The sequence below is a fragment of the Periplaneta americana genome, chromosome 10 (assembly GCF_040183065.1).
Source record: "Periplaneta americana isolate PAMFEO1 chromosome 10, P.americana_PAMFEO1_priV1, whole genome shotgun sequence".
NCBI lineage: Eukaryota > Metazoa > Arthropoda > Insecta > Blattodea > Blattidae > Periplaneta > Periplaneta americana.
Window position 1 is genome coordinate 176,869,090 of NC_091126.1, and position 12,685 is coordinate 176,881,774.

The window sequence follows — 12,685 nt, forward strand, 5'->3', positions numbered from 1 at the left end:
CACTTTTTATTATGACTTCAGTTTATGGAATCAAAGTGGCCGAAGATGATAGGTATTAAAAGCGATTAAAATATTTAGCTTTGTAAAATTTATAGCCTATGTAAAAATTCTGCATTTAATCTTTATCTTAAGACTAAGGACAGTGAATTCGATACATCAGGTTCCAACTTGGAAATGGAATTGTCTGTCTAGAAGAGGCCATTGCTAATGGAAAACTGAAACCAATGCTAACATTCACAAGAGACTCTAAACAGAGAAAACACTCACCGTGCTACTAGGTGCACGCAGAATATCACCAATTCCTCCACCATTTCTCAGTCCCTGGTTCAATGTCGTAACAATACACATGATGAGTGAGTCACACGCTCTTTCTTTAACCTCTCCACCACCAGAAACTGAAACTTGCGTGCTTTCCTGAGAGTTTGATTTTACTTGTCCTAAAATGAAAGTTTAAGGGAACATTAAAATCTGTAAAGTTAATTTAAAATACAGACATAAATCATACTTCATTTTCAACATAGAGACTGTTAATCACGGACAAAACAGTGAAGTTAAGTATTCACTTTTGTAATTCATTCCTGAGACTCATTGAAAGAAGCTTTGCACTGTTTTTCTCTTATTTCTAGTAAGATTCCTGTGGTTGTCTTCACTGTTTCATCATTATAATTTAGTATTACTGTAAAATACAGTGTATTAAGCAACTCCACTTGGTCAGATTTCATAATCCAATTCTCGAATATAGCTTCAGTATTATTTGTAAGCTACGGTACTTCAATTTAAATTGTGGTCGTTTAATTGGAACTGAATTCTGAAAAAGTGCTAGACATTTGCGTACGAACAAAGTACAAAATGACTTCTTATTTTTATATACCATTATTGGAAAAAATCATTATTATATACAGTAAAACCCCGATTTTAGACGACCTCCATTTAACGTTTTTCCGCATTTAATGTTATATTCTTGTGGTCCCAATAACTGTTACATATGATTAATGCACTTTTATAATCGATTTAATGTTATTCTCTTTGATGTGAAACCCGCATTTTACGTTAAAATTTGTTCTTAAATCAGGCCACATGAACCTCATTTCCCCCACATCTACATGAAGCTGCCTGTCTGTTCGTCTATTAATTCCAGCCCTTTGCGAGAACCAATGACATTCAATGATGAATGTTGCAACCACCCATCACAATTCATAACTTAAAGCTCACTGAGGTGTGTCGTGTCAGTGCTACTACAGTGAAGAAATGGAATTGTTTTCATTGTTACTGAACATATCACTAGAAAACAAAGGCCACGAAAAGGAAAATGCTTTCTCTCACAGAAATATTTAATTAAATTCGCGAGAAAAAAAAAATTAAATGTGAACACATTCACGGTGGCAAGAAGGAGATTTGATTGCCACTCAGCTTCTCATTAATATTTTACATTTTTTTTGTACAGCATTATCCATCATTTACTTATTGTACCTTTATTAGAAATAAATTGAATTTTTGCAATAGTATTCAACATCTTTGAAATAAAAATAGCAAATCCCTATTTAGTGTCAACCCCCATTTAAGTTTAATTATACTGTGTCCCCAGAAAAACGTTAAATGGGGTTCTACTTTATTGCTAACAAGAATCTCTTACCGTCTTGGGTATAATTTTTGGAATCAACATTATATTCACATGTTCCATCTGATGGGCAAGTTTGAGTAGGTTCTGGCATTTCTGTTTCATCTGCTGTTGAAATAATAGAGAAAAGTTAAGATTACAACAGTTAAGGCATACAATATTTAAAGAGTGAAGATATAGAAAGTGAAATATCATATTTTCCTCAAAATATCGAAACTATATTGGGAAAAAAAGAAAACAGAAATGGCACTAGGTGGATGTGATTGGTATTCATATCACATCCAGAAAGATAGAACTGAATCATTTGCACTTTTTTTTCCATGTCATTTTTATTTATGTTTTCTGTTCTTCAGAGAAAAAATGCAGTGTTTAAGCTGAAAACAAGTTATTTGCTCCTACTGAATGTAGGAAATACTGAACTGTAACAGTTCTATTTATTTTAAAGAGTGCAATTTCCAAGAGATGACTTGTTTTTCAAGTAAACTGGAACATATGCCACCAACGAGGTGGTATCAGAAAGTTCAGAGACTGTATTTACTGTGTCTGTACTGTTCAATCATTACAATTGGTACCATTGAAAGTCAAGTCACGTCGCTCTGTCTACATCAAGTTTTGTGTCAAACTCGGTAAATCCGCTATTGATCCCTCCAAATGCTTCATCAGGCTTTTGGCGAACATTTCGTAAGTCGAGCTTGTGCTTCTGAAAACAGCAGTCATCACAATGGAAAAGTTTGCTACCACCAAGACCAAAGAAGGTATGGCAGATCTGGAGTGCAAAGAAAACCTTGCTCGTCGTGTTTTTTGTGACATCAGGAGCATTGTACACTGAGATAATTTATTCCTCTTAACTCTACTGGTCGACCTGGTTGGCGAGTTGGTATAGCGCTGGCCTTCTATGCCCAAGGTTGCGAGTTCGATCCCGGGCCAGGTCGATGGCATTTAAGTGTGCTTAAATGTGACAGGCTCATGTCAGTAGATTTACTGGCATGTAAAAGAACTCCTGCGGGACAAAATTCCGGCACATCCGGCGACGCTGATATAACCTCTGCAGTTGCGAGCGTCGTTAAATAAAACATAACATTTAACATTTAACTCTACTGAAAATTCTGACTTCTATTGCAATGTCTTGAGGCGTCTGAGAGAAGATGTGCGACAAAAAACACCACCAGATGTCTGGCACAATCAAAATTGGTTGCTGCATCATGACAATGCACCAGCTCACACGTATCTCAAAACGAGACAGTTTTTGACAGAAAACAACACAGTGGTTGTCCCACAACCTTCCTACTGACCTGACCAAGCCTGTTGTGACTTTGACTTGCTTTCCAAAATGAAATACAAGTTAAAGGGATGCCATTACGTCATCCTGGAAGGAATCCAAATGAAATCACAGGCAGTATTGAACAGCCTTCAAGAAAAGGGTTTCTGTGGTGCTTCTGAGACATGGAAGAAGAGCTGGAATCGCTGTATATACTTCCAAGGACACTATTTTATATGTGATGACAGTCAAATTAGAAAAGATATGTCTGTAATTTTTCTTAGCGTTAGTCTCAGAACTATCCAATATCAACTCGTGTAGCAGTATTTTAACCAGTGTGTAGCATAACCTATAACAACATTCACTGTTATATTAAATATTCGGTGTATAATCAAATCAGTGATTCGGAGTGTAGTCCTCCAAATAATCCAATTAGGAAAAGAAACTATGTGCCATATAAAATGAAAATAGCAAGAATAAAAGGTTTGCAATGCATAACAAATTGAAGTTGATGCATACCAGGAAAAATTACTGGTGACGATTGCAGGTAAGTGAAAACAATATAATCTATTAAAAACTAAGTTAGAAACTATAAAGAAATAAAATTTATCTATTGCACCTTGAGATGTGCAAGTATTACAAATGAGGTCTTCCTTTGTTTTGAGATGCATGGTGAAATGTTTTCAAAGTTTATGCCTAAAGAGATATGGCATTCTACAACGAAATTTGTAAGTGGCCTATCACTGATGTTAACTGTGTTTCACACGACGATCTCTGAAGCTAGAGATGATATTAAGTACTTTAGAAAAATATTTCTCAAGCTAGAGACATGTTTGTTAATGTAGGTTTTTTTTCTTACTTCACGTTTCTTATTGTTAATAGCCATTTCCTCTTGTAATCTAAGACGAATTTTTGTAATGTCCTGAGCGAAAATAGAAGTGTTCAAGTGAAATTGTACATTTATTTCAAATTAATTGTAAGGAATAATTACCATACATTATTTTGTATGAGAACGAAGTCTTCGTCAAAATCTACAAAAAATTATTTTAAAACAATATATAATAAAATAATGTTCTGTTGCATATTGCTGAAAAATCAGTTTTTCTTGCCTGTTCTGTAAAATTAGTTTTGATGGAGGTGACTGGTTTTCAAACTCATCGATTCAATTGTGCCTGCACTCTACCAGTCTATTGACCATCACTCTACTAACTGAATTAACTCAATTTCTAGCAAATTTGTTACTGGGACGAATCATTTTCATTAATAAAAATGGAGGGAACAATGACTGCAGCATGACAAACTTATGCTAGTTGCTTTTAAAATTGACTCATCCTCAGATTTACGTTTTACATGTGTTCTACAACTGCAGAAGAAACAACACAGCAACTAGTATTAATATTTCACAGAAAATTAATTTCATGATTAGTAAGTACATAAGAGAGTTTTGGAAGACATTACCGACAAAGAAGTCACATGAATTTAAAAAGTGTTTAAATGGGATTTATACACGCAAGAAAATTTTCTTTACAGTTTGACACATGAGCATGCACAACTGAAATTTACTTACGCTTGAGAGATCATAATAGGTGCAGCATAGCTGCAGGATACTTACGTACTGAATCTTGATCAACACTAACAAGAAAATCGTCTTTGAAGAACATGTATCCAATAATGCTGAACATATAGACCAGAATGAGTGCTAAGACAGCAGTCAAAATGATGGAGCGACCATTTCTTGTCACAGATCTTATCACATTCAGAAGAGTTTCTTCTCTGTACACGACATCAAATAACTGAAACATTAGTAATGCATAGGGATAATATTCTGCCATCATCAGTCTTTATTTTAACATTTCAATGGATAAATTCTATAGGACTTTTCCATTGTTGATGATGAAAATCTCACAATGTTTCATGGTTTGTTTTACCTTTCATTTTCAGGTAAACAAAAAGGAGGCAGGGTAGTCTATCCTGCTCGTTGGGTCCATTACAAATATAAATAAGCAACAACTGCCAGCAGATTTTGAAAAAAAAAAAAAAAATGGAAATCTTATGGGCAATAATATTTTATTTAACTGAAGAAGCTATCCAATATGGAAATTCAATGCTCGCGAGAAATGGGTGACAAATTTTGCTTGAGCTCTCCACCAATGGACAGGGTTTTTTTTTTTTTTTTACACATTGTAGATCTATGACATGGGACACACAGCTTTACTTATTATTATAAGAATGGCATATATTACTGTCACTAATATTTTTTCAGTGTTTGAAAAGAAAATGAAAATCAGAAAACATCTGAAATATTCTTTTTCTAATATAAACATTGCGGTATCTAGACCTACAAAAGCTAATAACATAAAGGATTGATACTTCTACATTAATTTCTAAAAGAATTCTGAACTCAAAAGTTAAACTTGGACAGCAAATCTTCAGGCATTAAAATAATATCTAAATGCGAATTATCTAAAAAAAACAATTTTACTCACCAAGACAGAATAAAAGAAAGGATGCATACACAAGCCCAGAATACAGAATATAGCATATGCTAAATGATACAACAGTTCTGCATCAGTTACCATCTGCTTCAAATTCTTCGAAAATGTACCTTGGTTTCCCATAATACTGATTAAATGTATTCCTTTTACGAACACCTGAAAAAATAATAAAAAGATAAATATACATTTGTACATCCGCTTGAGTTTCAATACTCTCACAGGTTATTACTCCTAAATGTTGCTGTAAGTTTGAAAGTGTGACAACCATAACTTAATTAAAAGTTGCAGCCTTTGCATTACAAGACATGCTGCAAGATTTCAAGATTTTACATTGCATAGGAGAGGTTTCGTCCTAAAATGATAGTCTCATTGCTTATTTTTATGTGTAAGAGAGAGCTGTCATTTCATAAAATAGACCACGCACGTTTTGTACGAACACAATCTCACAATGTAACTTTCAAATTACAATCATTGTCTTGACTTCGAAAATAAATAAATAAATAAATGGAATAAATGGAATGAATGAATGAATAAATGAAATAAATAAATGAATGAATAAATGAAATAAATAAATGAAATAAATAAATGAATGAATGAATGAATAAATGAATAAATGAATGAATGAATAAATGAAATAAATAAATGAATGAATGAATAAATGAATGAAATAAATGAATGAATAAATGAAATAAATAAATGAATAAATGAATGAAATAAATGAATGAATGAATAAATGAAATAAATAAATGAATGAATAAATGAATGAATGAATGAATGAAATAAATGAATAAATGAATGAATAAATGAATAAATAAATAAATACATGGATGGATGGATGGATGGATGGATGGATGGATGGATGGATGGATAGATGGATAGATGGATAGATAGATAGATAGATAGATAGATAGATAGATAGATAGATAGATAGATAGATAGATAGATAGATAGATAGATAGATAGATAGATAGATAGATAGATATAGGCCTATATAAACTGATATTTTTTTCAATGGCGAATCATTACACAAAGTTTCATAATCAAAATATCTGGGATAAGTTTATTGACTATGGTCTTAAGAATGAACAAAAAACATTCTTTGAAATTCAAATCTTGTCTTTGATTGAAAATAAGTTTTACAAGTAAAAAAGAAAGACAAAAAATTGGAGTAATTAAATGCACACTACAGCTATGAACCAGAAATGAATATGAGTCCAAGGAATTGTTCCTAGAATGCTGGAGGAAGAACACTTTCACATCTCTGGATTTTCGCTATAAGATAATCAACGTATTTCAACTGTTTGTGGGAAGCTAGATGCGCAACCCTGTAATATGCACAGTTGTTCTTTTTCGTGAAGTGTTAGAGGAAACACAGTTTGTCGCTTAAAGTAAAATTGTGGTAGTGGAAGTAGAAAAGAGATTTCATGTATCTCACAACAACGATCGAGAAATCAAGACTAACAGCACCTGCAAAGGCGAAAACACACATGACAATATTGCCTACGATGTCGTTGACTGCTTGTGAATGAATCAAGTGATCAAGACTTCGGGAATGGTCAACTTTTGAATGTCAAACAAACTTGAATCGTCACAGTTGTTTATGCCAGACTTAACTTTTATCTGTTTTGGCAACTGTTATATATGTATAAACAATCAAGTAGCCTATTTGAAACATCATCTCTACCTTTCAGTGTATAATAATTCGTTCCCCAATCTTTATTTAATTACTAGGCCCTTATTAAAAGACTAGGATTTTTTTTTCGTATGTTTGAGATCAAGTGTACAATCTCAAGTAAAAAAATATTAACGCTTTATTTAACATTATGTTTTATGTTTCTCAGAAATGTAAATTTATTTGAGAATTTTTTTCTATTTATATAACCATAGGTAATATCTGATAATAGAACCAGAACATTTTGATAACTATGATACTGTTTTGTTTTGTCTTTTTGTATCAATTAAACATCTATAGGCCTAATATTATTTATCTCAATGATGTATGTTACTGTAGAAGTGGGTAAAGTCAATCAGTGGGTGTAAAATCGATCATTTGCGATTTTTATTGAAAATTATATATTTTCTCAGTTACTTGTTAAAATTTTGTTATGCTGACTTCATTGCCTGATATTGCAAATGTAAGCAAGAGGGACAACAAAAAGCCTGCGAATGCCAACAATGGGAACACTGTGTAATTACCGTTGAAGTGAAAATTGTTATTTTCAACTTTTTCTCTTAAATGAAAACAAAGTCTTACAAACTCTAAATTATAGTCAGCAGTGAAAGGAGACAGGAAGTATACGTAAGTACTTTTCGTTGAGATTGTATCCTGAAATAATAGTTTTGCAGTTTGTAAATGTTAGTATTGAAACTTATTATTTTAAGAAAACTTGTACCTTTGTAGGGTTAAGTCGATCATTCCATCGATTTATTCGAAACAGATAGGACCAGCAGGAAGAATAAATTGTTCACTGAAATACCTCCAACTAACATTTATAAACAGAAAAGTGTCATAGTATAGCTTATATTGATGGGATAGTGGGGAAAGAGGAAGACGAAATTATGGTGAATTTCTTGTGTAAGAGAAGCACTGCCAAAGGAACATATTTTGTACACCCCTCTGTACCTGACTATGGGAACAACGTAGTTTCTAAAGTGACATGAGGAGGGGAAGATTTCAAATAACATCTGATATAAACCTAAGCAATGTTGAATTGCATTTTAGATTATAATTGAAGGGTGTTATGTCAATGTAAATTTTGAATTCTTAAATCTTTGTTTGTTGGTATGTGAAGTATTAAAATGTGTTTTTATGTTTTATAAGTTGACAATCATAGTCACGATTGTACAGTGGAGACCTATAGGCCTAATTGTATCGAATAGTATGATCACAGTAACAAAAGATACACTATATAATGCTATAGGCATATATTGATTATTATTATTGTTTTTACACCTGTTATAACAAATAAAATACATGTAATACACTTAATTTGCTTTTTAAAAACATAAACAGTGATCGACTTTACTCCGCAATATTTTAAAATCGATCTTAAACTAAAAATTCAGTGGTGATCGACTTTACCCTATTTAAGCAGGTAACTTCGATCACAAGTCAAATAAAAAAAAAACAGTTTTTTATAGATTGTAATTCAATTCTTGTAACGTGTCTTCAAAAGTGATGGATATGACGACAAAATGCTATTTTCTGAGGAACTTCGCTCCATTGCATAAACTCAATATCATTAAAAAATTGCAAAATTCTGATCGACTTTACCCTCTTCTATGGTACTCAAAGTTACGAAATCTTTCCACGCTGATAAAATGCTATTTCGAGAATGATGAGCAAGACTCGAAAGACATGTGCAACGAACACAGCTAGCAAGAACGGCAGTTTCGTTCATCTCTAGTCTATAGCCTATTTCAGTTGTCATGTAATTAATGTTTATTTGTCCAGAAAATATAATTTTTGCCTCCTCATTTTGAGATTTATCGAATAATAATTCGAGTACATACTATATGGCACTGACAGCTGGACTAAGCTTAAGTAAGGTAGCAACTTCAGAAAAGAAACGTCTGAGAAGGTTGTTGAAAAAGCAAGGCGAAGTAGATAAAAGAAATGTAATAATCAGCTACCTGTAATAGAACAAATAGAAAAGACTAGAATAGGAACTACATTGAGTAAGTTATACAGGAGGAGAGAAAATAAGTTGGAGACAGGCAAAAGGGAAAAATAAGGAAGAAAAATTATAAAAATTCATCAGAAAAAAAAAAAAAGATTCTGGATCGAGGAAAGTGATCCTAATCATTCACAAAAATCATTCATAGAAATGCACAAGTAGCTGCTGAACTGCTTGAGTTTCAGTGTGTGCGAAAAAGCTATTTAGTTTACCAGAGCGAACAAGCAAAACAAGCATGTCACCTAGTTTTCTTGTGTTAGTATGGTGTTTTTTTTATGTGAACCTGTGGATTCTAATTTACTTACCAAGTTCACACACATATATCTTGAAGGAGCTATGTCACAAATTTTTTGAAGACTTCTTTGAAGTGTTGTTAAGCAGATTTGAGTACTGAATATTCATTACAAACAGAAACTCAATATTATAAAGTTATTCGCGTAACCACTGCAGCTTTTGAAAGAAAGCTAGTCTTAATTCCGATACTTAAGAGGCATGAAGTGGAGTGCATAATAACATGCATATTGGATAAGTTTAGTGGCTGCATTTCTAAATGATCCACTAAAATAAATAATTTGAGAAAGGACTATTGGTTGTGTTCAGAAGACTAATAACTTTACAACTCGAACTCGGCTCTCTACTTCAACAGAATTATGTTAAATTCGATATCTTATGACACGAGCCTTCAACCAATTGGACTTAGAAATATTTCAGCACCCAAATTTTTTACTAACTTTAACTTTCTTCTAATTTACAAACTTCTATCTGCATTGATATTCAGAAAAATATCCTGTTCATAAAAGTTTATATTTATAATAGTTGAATGTAAATTCTGAAGAAAATTATATATAAAAAAATTGTTGGGCACATGCTGTAAAAATAAGAACACAAAGTGATGTTTGAAGTGTGAAATGTATACTTACAGTTAAGGTTCCTAAAAGTAAGAGTGTTGGTTCGGGACCAACAGAGAAAATCAACCTCAGAATTGTGGATGCTACAAGTGTCCGAACACCAGATTCACGAGGAAGAGTAATCACAATGGCTGCTGACACCAACATCACCGCCCAAATTAACCCTGAGAAGTGCTGTCCTAATTCTAATAAAGGTGAAGAGAAAGAAAAATACAGTAAGACTTTTCATATTATACTATATTCATTTCTATTGTCAGTAAATTGACTGTAAAATAATCAGGGAGAAACATTACCAGAGGAGTACAATTACACATGTTTCTTTATTTGAAAGCAACAGTTTCCTTGTGACTTTAAACTTTAATTTCTGTTGCTAATTTATTTTTTTCAGTCTGTCTTCTTAATAACGCAGACCTTTCTCATAATTATACAAGTTTTGTTGTTGTCCTGTATATAACTGATCTTTTATGTTGCTGTATTTATAAGGTTCTTTTTTTATAAAAAAAAATACAAGAAGTACAATTATATTATATTATATAATTACGTATGTACTTACTTGGCACAGCATCCATAAATGGATAAAAGAATGCCACAATAAGGTTTATTAAAACTGCGCAATTGAACAGTAAATTACTCCACAGCGACATATAGGAACTGACCCAGAACAGGAAAGGCTGACCTGCAAATTCAAATAGATTACTAAACTTCATAAAATCAAAACACTTGTATACATATGCACAATATATTAAGAACTTCTCTCATATCCCCATTTTTAATGAAGTCCATAATATGATTAAATATTACCTACTCAGTTAAAACCCTTCAATGCATCATAATTTGAACCATATATTTTAAGAAGGTAATCCTCGACATCGTAATCAATAATGACGTCAATAAAATAATATGAATTTCATCTGTCAAAGACATTAAAGTAAACAATAGTACTTTGGCTAGCTTCGAAGTAGTTACTTAGTTCACCAACTCCCTGTATTGAGAGAAAACTCATCAAATTTTATATCAGAGTTACTGAATGTCAAAAAGTAACTATAGAATAGATTACAAATATAATAATAATAATAATAATAATAATAATAATAATAATAATAATAATAATAATAATAATAATACCTGTACTGTACAACAATGAAATGTGCACCTAACAAAAATTACATTGTTCTAATGTTTCTTATGCCCCCTTTGCAATATCACCTGAAGTTTGGAAGAAAATCGATAAAGAGCAGCTTGAATAATTTGAATAATTTCGAGGGAAAAATTGTTCCGGGGCCGGATATCGAACCCGGGACCTTTGGTTTAACGTACCAATGCTCTACCAACTGAGCTACCCGGGAACTCTACCAGACACTGATCCAATTTTTCCCTCTATATCCACAGACCTCAAAGTGGGCTGACAACCGTCAAGCAACCAACGTTGAGTGCACACTATCTCTGTGTGACTTAAATTGTGGTTTTCTGTTAACGAACAGTGACGTGTATTATGCAAATCAAGCTTTCAGGTATAACTCCCTGTAAAGTTGATCCGAATAATTTCGAGGGAAAAATTGTTCCGGGGCCGGGTATCGAACCCGGGACCTTTGGTTTAACGTACCAACGCTCTACCAACTGAGCTACCCAGGAACTCTACCAGACACAGATCCAATTTTTCCCTCTATATCCACAGACCTCAAAGTGGGCTGATAACCGTCAAGCAACCAACGTTGAGTGCACACTATCTCTGTGTGACTTAAATTGTGGTTTTCTGTTAACGAACAGTGACGTGCAATGAGCAGTTTGTTCTTGGCACAGCAAACCACAGCAGATAGCTGTACGTTATTGGAGTGGTAGATCATATGTTTTGCACATGTTGCAAATAGTTGTTCCAAACATTGTATCTCTATTTCATACCCTTTTTTATTTTATTTGGGAGTGTAGATTGGCAATAATAACAGTTTCATTAGTATTTTCGTATTTGTGAGGCACAAATGAGTCACAATTCTTATGAACCCAGTGTATTTCATGTAGAATTTGTCCCTTTAACCTGCATGTTTAATTTAACTATGTTCAAATGGTAGTTATTTAAATAGTGGTAATTTTTGTATGTACAGGTGTGACAGTATTTACTGATTTATTTAGCTATATGCTAAAATAACTCGTAGATGTTAAAATTTGTTGAACTTATTTTGTTATATCTGTGGCACATATACAGTGAAAACTCAAAGCAGATCCTTAACTTCTGCAGTGAAAAAGGCATATGAATTTCGAAGCAATGTTGGAGACCAAGACAAGAGTTGGGCACCACTCATAATGTATGTTGTACTAGATGTTCATGATAGCTACAATGCTGGCTAAATGGTACTCATAAATCAACGTCATTTGGCATTCCAATGATTTGGAGAGAACCTAGGGATCATGTTACCGACTATTGCTTCTGCCTAACAAAAGTAGGTTTCTCTTCAATATTAAATTATGTCACAGTTTATCTGAATATTCTCTCGGCTATTAGACCAGTATGACATGATGTTTCCCTACCAATTCCTATGCCACCTGAAGTATGGACCTTACAAGATGAAACCTCATACATTCAACATGAAACCGAACCTGGATCTTCAATATGCACCACTGGTGACTCTGATTTCCAGCCACCACTGTCTGAAGCTCATTTGACTTCCCAAGTTGAACTTAATGCTTTAGTAAGAGACCTTAATCTAAGAAGTCAATTCTCGGCCACAAGGCTG

At 33.1% G+C, this 12,685-nt stretch overlaps 1 protein-coding gene across 16 annotated transcripts in view; it reads right to left on the minus strand.

Annotated features, from left to right (window-relative positions):
• Itpr (Inositol 1,4,5,-trisphosphate receptor) overlaps window positions 1-12,685 on the minus strand; it is a 178,033-nt gene that overhangs the window by 16,924 nt on the left and 148,424 nt on the right. For all 16 annotated transcript variants that reach the window (XM_069838497.1, XM_069838494.1, XM_069838491.1 and 13 more), the window contains 6 exons: window positions 10,510-10,632; window positions 9,969-10,141; window positions 5,363-5,527; window positions 4,489-4,669; window positions 1,634-1,726; window positions 268-437 (listed from right to left, as the gene is read on the minus strand). In XM_069838497.1, the coding sequence (XP_069694598.1) occupies window positions 268-437; window positions 1,634-1,726; window positions 4,489-4,669; window positions 5,363-5,527; window positions 9,969-10,141; window positions 10,510-10,632 (905 nt within the window). The remainder of the gene's footprint in view (window positions 1-267; window positions 438-1,633; window positions 1,727-4,488; window positions 4,670-5,362; window positions 5,528-9,968; window positions 10,142-10,509; window positions 10,633-12,685) is intronic.